Source organism: Rattus norvegicus, chromosome 11, assembly GCF_021556685.1.
Source record: "Rattus norvegicus strain SHRSP/BbbUtx chromosome 11, alternate assembly SHRSP_T2T, whole genome shotgun sequence".
NCBI classification, from domain to species: domain Eukaryota; kingdom Metazoa; phylum Chordata; class Mammalia; order Rodentia; family Muridae; genus Rattus; species Rattus norvegicus.
The window spans coordinates 85,243,913-85,260,380 of NC_141544.1; the positions used below are offsets into that span (position 1 = coordinate 85,243,913).

A 16,468-nucleotide genomic window follows, 5' to 3' on the forward strand; every position below is an offset into this window, starting at 1 on the left:
GCAGTGGTTCTCAACCTGTGGGATGTGACCCCTTTGGGTATCACAGAGGTCACATAAGGTCATTGGAAAATACACACACACACACACACACACAGACACACACAGACACAGACACACACACACACACACACACACACATACAGCAAAATTACACTTATGAAGTGGCAATACTGATAGTTTTATTGTCGGGAGTCACCACACCTTGAGGAACTGTGTTAATAGGCCCTAATGTTAGGAAAGTTGATAAACACTGGCTTAGGGAGAGGCCATGTCCAGTTTGGGAGTTTCATGAGCTCCGGACTAACTGTGTTATCAGTCAGTCCAACCTCACGATGGAGAATGACACGGGCTAAATAAGTTGAGGCCTTGACTTTAAATTTCGCTTAAAATCCCATTAGAAACTTTCAGACTTGTGCTGAGAATTCAGCTGTCCAGGCCCTGCCAAGGGTAATGTGGCCAGTAAGAGGCTGGTAGGCTGTGACCGAGCCAGTACTTATAAAGGAATGACTTAAATACTGGAAAAATAGCTATGGGGTCATTTAGTCTAATGAGCTACTGATGGTTTTAGGCCCATATTTTCTTTGTGAAGAGAAGAAAGAAACAGCAACTGCCTGCTGAGCGCTCATTGAAGAGCTGCACGAATGGGAACCACTGTAACAGACATGGACTTACGCTGGTTTTTTTTTCCCCCAGCAACTACAGCTCTTCGGTAATTACCAGTATCTCCTGCAAGATGTGGCCATCACCCTGATGGTCAGCTTAACAAGTAAGTTTATATCTATTTGTGAAGTCCCAGAAGCACACAAATAAGGGCTTGGTGGAAAAGTGATGCCTAGGAATGTGTTTAAAGTAATATTGGGGTGAGTAGAGGGCCAGAGCTTCTAGACCTGCAGCAAAATGACCTAATAATAAATAGATCTAACGTAATAATATAAATAATACACCCTATATAATATAAATATAACCTAATATAAATAATAAATGACGTAATAATAAATAGGTCTTTCCCCTAAGAACCTGTCAATGTATTCTTAGTTCTTTGCACTTTTCTATCCTGTATAGAAAAATGGATAAGAAATCCGGAAAGGACTTTTCTCTCTCTCTTTTTTAAACCCAAAGGTCGCATTCCATTATTCAACTGCATTTCAGACTGACATGAAACTGAGATTCCTGCTATGTCTTTGACTTGGGAGAACAAATGCTAATGTGTTATTCCGGTGCAGTTCTCTGGGAAGCGAGGCGCGGGTCACGGCAGCTAGGGCTGGCTTCCGTCTTTGGAGATGACACTGATAAAGTGCTTTTGATCAAGGAAGTCGGGGCTTGATACTAACTCTTAATAAGCAAGAAAGGTGACTGCCTCAACAGAAGCAGGAAGAACAATGGCCCTGTCACTTTCTCTTTGTTCAACAGCGAGGTGCTGTGGAAAACAACAGATAAAATACCTGATGTCGCAGGACATTAATAACCTTGACACATCGTGTCACATCTTAAAATACAAGGCTGATATGGAGCTCGTCCCTCAAGTCTGCCCAATGATAAAATTTACCAGTGTCTATGATATAAGCTATATCAATTTTGATTATTAGGTTGGCGTGTCTATTCCAAGCCTACTATATATTTTCTACTATGTGTTATTAATAGTCATCTGACTGAATAATTTTGAATCAGTGATAGTGATTTTACGATGCTAGGTATTTTTAAGCAATCTGAATGATTTATTTATGAATGATGCTGTCAGGGAAAGGAACCCCAGGAGGGTCCAGAGCCTGTGCTCACAGGCAGTACTGTGGACTGAAGGCCACGGCTGTCTTCTAGCATTCAAGGCTCTCCTGGGAACAAGGCACACATGTGGCGACACATAAGTAAATAACTAAACTGTGATGATAGTGCCTTTTTCCAGTATGCACATTAATCCTGGGACTAGGAAACAGGGTGCCTTGATGATGGTCATTGGATAGAGGTCACATGCAAAGGTCCTTGCCTTTAAAGGACGCAGATGAACACCCACATTTTTCAGCTTAACATTCAAGGCTCCAGTCTGATCTGACCTAAGTTGCTTTTCGAATTGTTTTCTTCAGCGACTTCCTTTCACTTACAGTATAGTGTGGCCAAACTAAAAACCTCACTTCCCATGTGCTACTCCCTTCCACTGGAAATGCCTTTCTTTCAGTAAAAGTCTCTTAAAAATGAAACTCTGTGTGTGTGTGTGTGTGTGTGTGTGTGTGTGTGTGTGTGTGTGCTTCTTGCTTCTGTGTGCGCATGTGGGAGTACAGTATCATGGACTCTAAAAGCAGTGTCCAATCTTAATCATCGAGACATCCCTGAGGTCCCAAGCAATTTTGAAATTTGCCTATCTTACCTGTGTTAGAGTCAGTCCTATTTCTTCCACAAAGCTGCTTTTAGCACTCCCTCCTATCTCTCCTCTGATGACAGATTATTATTAACAAATAAATAAAATAACCCTCCTCTCTCTAAACTCCCAGAGCATCTGTTGTCATCAGGTCATACTCTACTTTGAATTTATGCTTCTTCCATTCATGAATGTAACTGCCCCAGCTAAACTCTACAATGGAGCCAGGAGTCTCTGTATGCCCGCAGGGGTCTGCATTTCTAACACAGAGGATGGGGTTCTCCTACTGGGTGAAAGTTTGTTGACCTGAATATTTGAGAATAGTGACTGATAAGTGCCAGTTGAGTTCGAAGAAAGAGGGTGGCAACATCTGCATCCTATCTTCTAAGGAGATGCTTACTGGTCCTTCCACCATAAACATATTCCCCTCTCTACCCATCACCTGGGTATTGATTCCATTAAAAACTGTAGCAGTGACTATCGAGGGATGCTTTAAGGAGAACTGGAAAGAGATGTATGAAGTCTTTTGTCCTCCCAGGATTGCCACACTCAATAAAAGAGAGTCGTAAGAACTATTCTAGGAAAGTCTTTGTGGTTTTTTGAGAGGGCATTGTGATTTTGCTCACCCCTTCATAGTAGTGATGAGGAGAGCGAGGTGAGCCATGAAGGAAAGCTAACTATTATTTATCTTGTGGGTGGAGTAGAAGCCATGGAACTTACTCGGGCTGGGAGCGCCACAGCAAGAGGCTGCCCAGTTTTTGGCAGCATGTACTCCAAGAGACATTTGCAGAAAACATTCCTGGAGAGTCAGAAGGAGAGAGTACCATTCACACTGGTCCAGAAAAGTCCACAGGAAAAATGTACAGTCCATCCATGAGCCCTGTGCAAACGTCCGAGTTTGGATAGCTGCCATGTTAGAGTGCATCTGCCAAGGGGGAGGTGAAGCAGCACCTCAGGCTAAATAATAGCCTTTCCATGGTCACCTTATTCTCTAAAGCAAGGTGAAGAGTGATTACCCAAGGGAATCATAGAGGCAGCCAAGCTCTTCTTTCCCACTGCTAGTCCTAAGCCACCAGGTCTCTTATATCTAAAGGTGAGAACATTACAACATGGGTACCGACCGGGAAATAAACCATGACTAAATTAACAAGGATGGGAAAGGAAAATATCTGAACACAGAGCGTGACGAACAAACACAGATGGCACCTCTCGCCTTCAGTCTCACTGTCACAGTTTTCCTTAGGGTTCAGCCTATAGATTGAGTCAGCCACATGGTTGTTGTTCATTGGGTAAAGTGCCATTGTCCTGATGGCACAGCTTTTGGCCTGCCACCTTTCTGAGGCTCTCTTCTGCTACAGGAAGCTACGTTTCTGAGTAGAGACATCTCAGTCTCCTACCGAGCCAGTTCTCAGGGGGTGAACAACTGAAATGAGAGTCAGCCAGGAAGTACCATGGAGAGGGGCACAGTGCCCCACCCCCATGTCAGTCAACCGCATAACTAACAGCACGCAACGGAGTGTAGGGAAAGCCCAGAATAACTCTGTCATGGTCAGCGCCAATTCTGAAGTATGAACTGTTGTCCATAGCTTTCAGTTTCTAAAGAAACCAGCCGAGTTGAACACTTTTTGATTCTTCTCAAGTGCTCACCAAGATGGCCAGTCTTCCCAAAAGAGGAGTCCATTGTGAGACCATTCCCTGTACTGTGGTGAGCAGCCCAGAAGCATTATTTCAGCTCTTCTGCAGAACCTGACAAGGCTGTTTCACTCAAGGAAATTGCTGTCTCGTAAAGAACTTATCAAAGATCACAGAGACTGAGACACAGGCAGCTAATAATACAAGATATGATATATTAAAGAAAAGTTTTTAAAATGATGTCAGGACAGAAGTCAGTTGAGAAAATGTACACTGTGAAGTCCAACTTGACCTTAATCTGTGTGGGAGTTTGTGCTAGTAACACATTTGGCCTCTTCAACAAGACCGTCCAACTATATCAAGAGAGTGAAGGCAGGATGTGACTGAAAAATACAACTCTCAAAAATGCTTGAAAATGTAGAAACTCTGAGGTATCTTGCCTTAAAGATGCTTGTACAATAAAGTGTTAAACATTGGGCCTCTTTACTCCTAAGCAGCCATCCTCTCTCTCCTCCAGCCCAGCTGAAGGATTTAACCTACTAGCTACCTCTACTAGGTACCATGGAAATGTCCTAAGAGGTGATGCTTCAACTGAATCTCCATCATTTTTGCCTGTTTACGTGTCTCTCTATGGCTAATGATGTCCAACTTTTACTGTCTCTTCTGCAAGAGAGCATGGTCTTAGGATAGTCATTGCAGAGGATGAAGGTGGGTTCCAGCCAGCTCCATTTAGACTTAATATTTCCGTGTGCAGGGGAAGGCCATATGGGGACAATGAGGTGTGACAAGGCATCCCTCCATTTCACACATGGATTTTTTATATAAACCTCATCAAATGACAGTGATGTTTTCTGAGTGTGACCCTTCGAGGACCTTCAGGTACATCTTGGAAACCTTATGAGGCACACTCACAACTTTGCATGTAGGTATGGTAGATTTATGGTCCACTTGAAATTTGGCTCACATAATTTATGATATATAATTTCTAATATAAATGCATCAAATGATTTTGAGCAATTAAAGGTCATAATTTGAAATGGCACATTCTCCCCTGTAGCAAGCTTGGTATGAGACTTAGTTAGAGAGAAAAGGTGGAATAAGGCAGGATTTCTTTCTCGGGGAGCTCCTTGTCTGCCGGGGTGCATGTGTGAACAATAGTGACGTAATGTACAACGCCCTGCAGTAGGCCACCAATATGAATAGTGCACTGTGGGAACGCAGATAAGGGGATGATTAATTTTAGGTAAAATATATCATCTAGTAAGTTTCCGTTTCTCTGCATGCGATCCAGGAGAGAATGTTGTCATCATCTTCATTTTAAGGAAATCTGGACAATTCAATGTTTTCCTGCCTGGTTCTAAACAGTACTTACTGCTCTCCAAGCTGGTTCCGGGATCCCAGTGTTCTTTTAAGTTTAGGAACCCCATCCCTCTGCACATGCTACAGAGCAGAGAACACAGGCTTTAAGGTCAGACCCTCTTGTGTCCCTACCATTGTCCTGCTACTCACTATGTCTTTAAGAGACTCCACTTTAACATGTTTATTCAGCCGCAAAGTTGACAGTTTGCACTGATTTTTATGGAAATACAGATAACACATATAAGGACATTTGGCACAATCTCTGGGATGTAATGGGTGTCCCAAATCAGTAATTATTTTCTATCATATCAGGATACATATTTCTCGTTAGAAAAATTAGGAGTCTCTGGTATGGGAAAAGTTAAAATAGCAACCAGCTGGTGCCAAGATGACCCTACATCCTAACTCACTACCCAAACCAGTGGCTTATGCCAATAATGTCTCCCAGTTTCTGGGCCTGGATGTTGACTGCCATTCAGTTGATCTAGGCTTCTCAGCCACTATGCTTTACATTGTAAATAGTTTATCTTGATCAAATTGAGCTCAGGTCACGTCCACCTTTCTCTTTCTAGGGCCACAGTGAAGGGCCAGACATTTGCACCAAGATTCACAGAAAGCATAGCTGTCAGCATGAGCCATGCACGATTGTTTGAAACTGGTGCTGTCATCACTATGGACAAAATCATACCAGGAAGCCCCAAATGAATACCATCTCTATTCAGTCAATTACACAGTCTCCCATGGTTCTTGGGTTAACTAGGGATGAGCATGTGCAGGAAAGCATGCCACTGAGGTAGAGACCTATTGCCCAGAGCGGTGGTGATTCCTGTGTGGAGCACACACAGCCTCCTCATAAATCTCACAGCAGCATCTTGGATGGTGATAGGCAGAAGGCACTGTAAGCACCACAGCCTCTGCCTTCTGTGACTTAGATGCAAGATCACTACATGCTCTTTAGCCCTGACCATAGTCCATACTGTATGCCCCTTCTTACTTTACCCAGATGATGACTTCTGACACCTACTATCCACAGTTAGACCAAATATCACAAGGTGATGCCACAATCACAAGAATGGCTTCACTCCAGACATCAGAGACAAGTGTTGGGGTTCCCAAACCATCTGCATTTTGACTAGCTATCCACAACTTAGGGCCTCCACTATCTTCTATCTTGAATTCGATGATCTGCTGATCCACAGAACCAATGCAAGTATATTTATTACCACAGTTTTATCAATAGAAAAATGATACAAGCTAGTCAAGGGGTGAGACACAGGGGACAAATTCTGGGAAGGGTCATAAATTGCTCCCATTGTCCTCCCTTGTGGAATCAGGGTGCTTCATGTCTTTGACAGACACATGTGTGATTATGTACAGAATCCTGGCAACCAGAGGTCAACTATGTTTCCAAGTCCAAAGTTTGTACTGAGGTTTCATTATCTAAGCACAATTGATTGAATCGTTTGCTATAAGGATGAGCTCAACCTCTAGCTTCTCCCCAATTCTAGGCTTGTGGCCTGAAGCCCAGTTTTACAGATGCTCTATAAGATTGTAGCCAGCTCCATTCCTGCATAGCATTGTTAGCAACAGTTATTTTCAAAACCACCACCATCTTTGAAAAACTACTTTTAGGTTTATTTATTATGTATGTATGAGTACTTGTCTGCATGTAGGAATGTGTAACCCTTGTGTATCCACAAACTATAGAGGCCTGAAGAGGATAAGATCCTCTGTAACTGGAGTTATAGGTAGCTGCGAGCCACTAGATATGTTCTGAGAACTGAACCTAGACCCTCTGCAGGAACAGCAACTACTCTTAACCGCCATCTCTCCAGCCCCTACCCTCAGTCATCTGAGCATAAATGTTGGGGCCCATTATGAAAAAGAAGGATGTTCCTTTTACCTAGAAAATGTCAAGGGTTGTATCTGAGAAACTAAGAACAAAAGCTTGTTTTCTTTAAAAACAAACACAGTATTTGATTTATGCAATTTCTTTTTATTTCATGCAATGTCTTTTATTATATTTCCCCCTCTCCCTGACTTCTTCCAGACCCACTCTCTACTTCCTTTCTTCATGTCTTCCTTCAAAAAAAATAACCCATCAAGTCCAATTTGTGAATATTCCTGGGTGCAGGGTCATTCACTGGATTGTGGCCAGCCTACCATAGGCGGGCTTCAGAAAAACTGACTCCTCATCAGAAGCCATACAAACTGTTAATAACTCCTTGGTTAAGGGTGTGATTTCATGGGCTTCTCCCCTCTGCACGCTATAATGTTGTCTTACTTGACCTTGTGTGGTTATAGACTATTTCTGCAGTGCGACTGCTAGAAATTCTTACGTGCAATGACCTGTCACGTCTAAAGACATTGTTTCATTCTTGTCCTACCAAACCTCTGGTTCTTAACAATCTTTCAACTACCCTCTTCTGTGGTAGAACCTGAACCATGAGGGTGTGGTGGGGCAGAATATAGATGTCCCATTTGTGATTGGACATGCCACTTATTCTCTGCCCCTTGTGCAGAGTTGTGAGTCTCTGTGTTAACTACCATCCACCGCACAAATAAATTTCCCTCATGAGGACCACAAGATACACTAATGGAAAGGGAAGGAGTAGGTTGAATGGGAGGCTAGAGCAGAGGAAGCGGTGGGAGAAGGGATAATTAACACTAAAGATGCTTGAAAATGCTATATGCAAACCCACTATTTTGTAAACTTCCAACACACACACACACACACACACACACACACACACACACACACACACACAAGTGGTATGGGGTACTTCTCAATTCGTTGGTTAGAAATGCCCAAACAACCAAAACTATTGCCATTGTTCTAGTTGTCCACAACAACATGGTAATAAGAACACATTGCTCAGATGCACAAAACATTTTGGTCATAGAATAGGGAAATTCAAATGATATGAACAAGAATATTCCTCCTTACTAGCTAGCTTTTCTAGTACTATGTAAACTGTTGAGAGAAAAGTCATCAGTAACTGTTAGTCAGCTGCGAATTACAGTAATGATTGGTGTGACAGGATCTGTCTAGGAGTGCACTAATGGCACAAATGTTATAGAAGTAACCGACCACTCTCTGCTTGTGCTTAAGGACCATTCCACAGGAAGAAATGCATGCCTGGTACTGCGAATTTGACCAAGAACTCATGGTCGAGAAACTTACAGGCCCCAGGATAACCCTCCTACCCTTATTTTGCTAAATGGATATGGACTTAAATTGCACTCTAAATTAGTATCTTTGTTCTCATTGTATTTCTTGAAAACAGAAGCAGTCTCTGTGTGTCCACTGCACTCAGAACTTGGAAGGCAGAGTGGCCTTGCATACTCCACAATGTCTAATACTCTGCTGGGAGAACACATATTGAAATATAATCATGATGCCTTAGGAAGTCATAGAAGTTTAGAATAAATTAATTGGGAGGACCTTTGCGATGCATTTAAACATTCCGTCATATTTTTACTTTTCATGAAAATCTGAAGCACCAGAAAGTTTGCCTCATTATCCCAGGTCACGTAGAGAACAGAAATCTCTTCAGTTTTATTATCTCAATGTTTACATCAATTCCTTACCGTCCCATCTCAATATGCACAAACATAAGCAGAAGTAAACATCTTTTTTAAGTTAAAAAGAAACAAGGTGACAAAATGAAAGACAAGAATTAAAGCATGACTTATGTGAATCTTTAAATGGGATGTTATGAATTCTTAGCTCTTTCAGGCCTCTTCCCTGAACTGTCTTGAAACGTCTAGAAAGACAGAGAAGAATCCATGCTCATTGGTTTGTTAGGGCATGAAGCATCTAAGAAGGATGGACGTTTTATTTCATTTCCAACCACTATACATGACAAACTGAAAGACTGAAAATGCAGTATATCTTAACACTGTTACCTGAAAACCAGATTTTTATGGCCCACTCTCCTTCACCATTCAATGGACTGTGCAGCAACAACCCCTCTAACATGTGTATCCAGAAAGGAACTGAGCAGGTCTTGAACATCCGTCACCGTGCCTGGCACCCTGAAGTCCTTGGATACTGTTGATTGAATAGCATATTGATTTTAATTCATATATAAAGATTAGTTGGGAATGATGACTATTTAACCCCCAAATATCAACTTTCCTGTCTTTCATGAGAGATATTGGCTCTGCTCTTATTAATTTATATAGCACCCCTTCTGAGCCCATGGGAGAGGGATGGACGCCATGTGATATGGTTAGTCTATCAATTACAGGACCTTTCAGCCATATATATATATATACATATATATATATATGTATATGTATATATATATTATCTTTATTAAATTAAGTATTTCTTATTTACATTTTGATTGTTATTCCCCTTCCCTGTTTCCCGGCCAATATCCCCCTAACCCTTCCCCCTCCCCTTTTATATGGGTGTTCCCCTCCCCATCCTTCTCCCATTGCCGCCCTCCCCCCAACAATCACGTTCACTGGGGGTTCAGTCTTAGTAGGACCAAGGGCTTCCCCTTCCACTGGTGCTCTTACTAGGATATTCATTGCTACCTATGAGGTCAGAGTCCAGGGTCAGTCCATGTATAGTCTTTAGGTAGTGGCTTAGTCCCTGGAAGCTCTGGTTGCTTGGCATTGTTGTACATATGGGGTCTCGAGCCCCTTCAAGCTCTTCTAGTCCTTTCTCTGATTCCTTCAACAGGGGTCCCGCTCTCAGTTCAGTGGTTTGCTGCTGGTATTCGCCTCTGTATTTGCTGTATTCTGGCTGTGTCTCTCAGGAGAGATCTATATCCGGTTCCTGTTGGCCTGCACTTCTTTGCTTCATCCATCTTATCTAATTGGGTGGCTGTATATGTATGGGCCACATGTGGGGCACAGCCAGTTATATTTTACTCCTGAAAGGTAACCAAAGGATAGAGGAGACGAAAGTTGGTAAAAATGAATATGCAACTATATAATGGGTTGAGTAGGTATAAACCTTCAGCTAGTGTTTTCTCAAGCTGAATCTTCCTCAGAGACTCAAGGTGATATGCAGCTCATGTTTTATCCTCACACATGAAATTGTAAAGGAAAAACGTGTTCCTGTCTTTCAGTGAGCATAAACCATGCCTACCCGAAGTTGGCTCCATACAGACCAGCAGGACAACTCCTTTCTCCTCAGTTGCTACTCTCAGTCTTCATGAATTCCTGTTTCACCTGCATTGTGCTAGTGTGTACGTTTCTCTCTGTGAAACAGCAGCCTTGGTACTGTGAGGTCTACAAATACAGGTGAGTTGATTTCTGTAGGTTTCCGTTCTGAGAGCAACATAGGCAACGCCAAGTCACATTGACTTGATACCAACAGGAAATCTAAATTCTAACTAACAAAAAAATGCTTTCATACTGAAAGTCATAAACGGTAGAACAGAACACACTTAATGGGTGGCATGCTAGGTAAGCATGTGGATCAGACAGGAAAGATGTCACCTTGCTTGGTAATGAGGTGATCTTACAGCTGATTAACTGTGAATGTGTTCATTCCTTGGGGCATGGATTTTATATAGACCAGGGCTTGGGAAACACTCCATGACCCAAGTGAGAGAAGAACATCTCTAGCTTTATGAGCATTGACAACTAGTTAATAAGGTCATTGTAGTACAGAAACAGCCATGGGCAATAACAGGCAATACACAAACTCAAGCTTTAGTTTTCCTGAGGAAATAGTATTCTCCTTTGGAACTCGGACATGTACACTCTACTATGAGTCTAATGGCATCAGATCCCCAGAACACAGAAACATAAGCAAAGAGCCACTGTGTGATGTGTAAGAACTTCGTTTAGACTCCAAAGTCAGCAATTCAAGTATGACTTGGAATATATGGCCCTGCACAGTTTCAGAAGCAAATGCTCCCCTAATTTGGAGGAAATACACACAGCGAAGAACAACTATAGTTGAAAATAGGAGAAAACAGGATGGTGGCATAGAGACACGGCCAGCAAATCAAGATGGCCCTGTTTCCATTACTACTTTCACCACACGGTCTCTCACCTTCCTTATCTACAGTGTGAGTTGACAGAGTTCCATTTTAGTGTTTAGCTCTGAAATCCAGGCCATCTATCCTATCCATCCATCTCAAGAACGTGATCTGGCTCTTTGCAAACGTTATATAACAAACTGACCATCTACCATATATACAAAGCACATTTATCGATCTCATAGACCCCAAGGTAGTAATAATTAAACCTAGCCGGGCATGGTGATGCTCACCTATAATCTCAGGCAGAAAGATCGTGAACTCAAAGCCAACTTTGTCTACGTAACAAGATACCTTCTGCCTTTTTAGGGTTTCTACTGACTTTGTATAATACAATGAGCAAAGGAAAACTTGGGGATGAGGGGGCTTATTTTTGATTTTAGCTCTAGGCTAACACTCTATTGCTGAGAGAAGTTATGGCCAGAACTTGAGGCATGAACTGCAGCAGAAACTATGGAGCTTACTGGCCTGCTCCTATGGCTGTGTTAGCCAGCTTTCTTAAACCTCCCAGGGATGACACTACCTGTAATAGACTAGACTCTCGAATATTAATTACCAATCATGAACATGACTTGCCTACAGGCCAATTTGAGAGAGGCATGTTCTCAATTGAACTTCTCTCTTCTCAAAGACTTTAGCTTGTGTCAGGATGATGTACAATTAACCAGCACACTATTTCAAAACGAAAAGGAAAAAGAAGCCTTGCATTGGATGCCACATTTGGAAAATAAATTATATGTATAAGATGTTGAAAATTAACTTAAAATTTCAAGCTAAACAAGAAAGCCAACTAAAACTAATTTTCAGGTTTCATTATTACAAAAAAGAACGTTGCAAATAGGTCAATGAGAACTGACAAAGCCTAGACCTTAAAGACATATTTTGCTAAGGAAATATTGTATGATCCCGCTATGCTAGATGTCAAAAATTGTAAATTAACTAACACAAAACCCACAGAGAAAAATTCATAATACACAGACGAAAATAAAAGAATCTCAACAAAAGATTTCCAAAATAGTGAGCTAAGTGCATCAAGGAGGAACAGGGGGGGGCACTGGTACTAATTCTCATGCAAAGTTAGAAATGATGAGGGTCGAAGAGGAAATAATAGTGCAGCTAACGGGAACTGCACATCCAACTCAAAAAGCCTGCAGTGTTTCTGGAAAAGCAGACATTGCATTAGGAGAATAGGGAGTATCAGTAGGGAACGTGGCAAAAGGTAAGACTAGAAAGGTAGGTTGAGGTCAGAATGTCTTCTAAGTCAGGCTGAGAAGTCGGAGCTTTCCTTGTTAGTACACTAGAGTCACAGATACCCCCCACTGAGAAGGGCTATGAGGTCTTTACTACGATCCCTTAGTACTTTTGGAGACAGTGGAATAGGGATACAATTCAGGGCACAAGTCAAGAGGCTTACATCAATAAATGAAAGAGAACACACGCGCACACACACACACAGAGTGATACACACACACACACACACATACATATACATGTTCACACCTATATCTACAAACATACACACATACCTCTAAATACACAGAGAGATGCACACACACACACACACACACACAGAGGCACACACATACGCACACACATGTATACACACACACATTCACACACATATCCACAAACATGCACACATACACCTAAACACACACACACAATATGTATAATTACATATACACATTTACATCCACATCCACAAACATACACATAAGCATACACATACATAGATACCTAATCACACACATGCACTAAAATGCAGATACGTAAATACATATTCTGTTCACGCAATACATTTACTATTTGATTTGACAGGAATTCCATAGAAATTGTCACCCGAGGCTTCTCAAGACACATTATCTGCTCTACACAGGCGACAGACAGGGACTGGCCTTGATTTCTTCTCAATTTTGTTTCTGCTTTGTCACCGTAAGAAGTAAACAAGATATGTCTTGTCAGCCACCAGCTGGAACAGGTTGAAAGCAGGAACAGGTCACCTGGTAGTAATTAAATTACCTTGTCACCTACTAAATAAAAGATTTTTTTTTAAAATAGCCTAGAAAAATTTCATAATGTTGGAAATTCTTCCACAGTGAATGCTTTCTGGTCAACCAAAGTAATTTCTCAACCAACATGGGTTTGGAGCGAAACTGGACTGGGACTGCAACCCTGGTTCCTGCTTCGGTGCTAAGTTTCGAGGGCACCACTTTGTGGCCCATTGTCACCTTCAACTGCATCTCAGCAGCTTTTATTTTTTCTAAGGGAAAGCCGTTTCGGAAACCCATCTACACCAACTGTAAGTGTGCTCAGCTTGAGTCTCCATTCGGAGTCTTTCTCTGTTCCCATTCCATTCCCAGAGCCACGTTTCGCCAGCAAACAAAAGTTTGCAGCTCTCTGGTATGATAACTGAATAAAATGGTCTTAAATGGGAGAGCCAGAGGGCAGGGACCTGCTCATTTGAGGATGCACAGTCATTAAATGGTTAAATGAATCAACAGCCATCAGAGCCATTCCATACACAAGCTTATATGTCAAGAGATTTAAAAAATATATATTATTTTGTTTATATCCCAAATGTTGTCCCCCTCCCCTTTGCCTCTAAAAGGATAACCCCTGGGGCATCCACCTTCCCTGAGGCATCAAGTGTCTACAGAATTAGGCACATCCTCTCCTACTGAGGCCAAACAAGGCAGGACTCTGCTAAATATGTGCCAGGAGCCTCAGACCAGCTCCCTTATGTTCTTTGTTGGTGGCTTAGTCTCTGGGAGCTCCCAGAGGTCCAGGTTAGTTGACACTGTTAGTTTTCCTATGGGGTTGCCTTTCCCTTCAGCTCCTTCAATCCTTCCCCTTAACTCTTCCACAGGAATCCCTGACCTCAATCTAATGGCTGGCTTAAGTATCTGCATCTGTCTCAGTTAGATGCTGGTAGAGCCTCTCAGAGGACAGCCTTCTAGGCTCCTATCTGCAAGTACAACATAGCATCGGTAATCGTGTCAGTGTTTGATACTCACCCATTCCTTCAGCCTCTGCTCCATTTTTGTCCCTGTACACCTTTCAGGCAGGAACAATTCTGGGTAAAGATTTTGAAGGTGTGTTGGTGTCACCATCCTTCCACTGGGGACCCTGTCTAACTACTGGAGGTGGTCTCTTCAGGTTCTACCTCCCTACTGTTGGACATTTTGACTAAGGTCACCCACATTGAGTCCTAAGAGCCTCTCACATCCAAGATCTCTGGAACTTTTTAGAGGTCCCCCACCCACACCTCCCACACGTGGCAGAAGCGTATTTCCATTCATTCTCCTGGTCCCCTGGACTTCTCTCCTGTTTGCCCCCACTCTTACCTGACCATAACCCCTTCTCCCCCTTCCCCTCTCTACCCTGGTTCCTCCCTCCCTCTGCCTCCTGTGATTATTTTGTTCCCCCTTCTAAGTGGGATTGAAGCATCCTTAATTGGGTCTTTCTTCTTATTTAACTTCTTAGGGTCTATGAAGTATATCATATGTATTCTGTACTTTTTGACTAATATCCAGTATCAATGAGTACACTTCATGCATGTCCTTTAAGGTCTGGGTTACCTCACTCAGGATGATATTCTCTAGTTCCATCCATTTTCCTGCAAAATTCATGGTGTCCTTGTTTTAAATAGCTGAATAGTATTTCATTGTGTAAATAAGTCACATTTTCTGTATCCATTCTTTGGTTAAGGGACATCTGGGTTGCTCCAGTTTCTGACTATTATAAATAAGGCTGCTCTGAACATAGCGGGGCACATATTCTTGTGATATGGTGGACCATCTCTTGGGTATATGCCCAGGAGCAATATAACTGCATCTTTAGGTAGAACTATTTCCAATTTTCTGAGAAACCTCCATATTGATATCAGAGTGGTTGTACCAGTTTGCAATCCCACCAACAATGGAGGAGTGTTTCTCTTTCTTTACTTCCTTGCTAGCATGTGCTGCCCCTTAAAGTTTTGATCTTAGCCATTCTGACTGGTGCAAGGTTGAATCTCAGGGTCATTTTGATTTGCATTTCCCTGATGACTAAGGATGTTGAACATTTCTTTAAGTGCTTCTCTGCCATTCGATGCTCCTCTGTTGAGAATTCTCTGTTTAGCTCTTACCCCATTTTTATTTAATTGGGCTATTTGGGTTGATACAGTGTAACTTCTTGAGTTCTTTATATATTTTGGATATTAGCCCTCTATCAGATGTAACATTAGTGAAGATTCTTTCCCAATCTGTAGAATGCCGTTTTGTCTTATTGACAGTGTCCTTTGCCTTACAGAAGCTTTTCAGTTTCATGAGGTCCCGTTTATCAATTGTTGATCTTAGAGCCTGAGCCATCGGTGTTCTGTTCGGGAAGTTTCTTCCATTTTACCAATATGGTTGAGGTTATTTCCCACTTTCTCTTCTGTTAGACTCAGTGTGTCAGGTTTTATGTTGAGATAGCTTTTAAGGAACTGACAAGTTTACCTCTTATCTTCATAATGCTGGGACAGCTACATTAAGTCTTTTATGCCCCTATTGTCTCATCTGTGGAATGGGAGTATTATTATATGACCCCCTAGTCCTGCGGTGAGAGTTAAGCAAAGCATTGTATGTAAAGGGTCTAGTGCAACACATAGCAGTGTTCCCACATTTGTAAAAGATGCTTTCAAAAGCGCCGTACTTCTCCAATCCATTTCTCTACCTAGAATAAAGCCAAACCCAAAGCAAAACCCCCAAAACGTTTGTAGCCACAATCAAGACCTCTGGCAGGAAAAGGAGCAAACCGGATTGGGTCCTTCCACACTTCTGTGAGTAGAAGTAGATGCTTTTAGTAATTATGCCAGTTCAAGCAGAACTGTAGGAAATCGAGATGTGTGGGCATCTTGTCTACCACACAGCTAGCTGCCTTTGCTGTGTCAGCATTATACATAGCTCCATGTCAAAGCTACTCATGCGGCATGGGATGCAGCTTAGTTCCTAGAATGCTTGCCTCGCATGCACCAAACCCCGAGTTTAATCCCCAAACCACATGAAACCAGGAGCGGGGTCTCATGCTTCCAGTCCTGGCACTCAGGAGGCGGAGGCAGGAGCATGGGAGTTCCAGGTCATGGGGAAATTTGAAGCAA

The 16,468-nt window shown here is 42.2% G+C and overlaps 1 protein-coding gene across 1 annotated transcript in view; it reads left to right on the plus strand.

The window, feature by feature from the left end:
• Nucleotides 1–16,468, plus strand: part of Atp13a5 (ATPase 13A5) — a 139,620-nt gene that overhangs the window by 111,314 nt on the left and 11,838 nt on the right. The window contains 3 exon segments of the mRNA NM_001191657.1: nucleotides 694–766; nucleotides 10,429–10,603; nucleotides 13,446–13,648. Of these exon segments, the coding sequence (NP_001178586.1) occupies nucleotides 694–766; nucleotides 10,429–10,603; nucleotides 13,446–13,648 (451 nt within the window).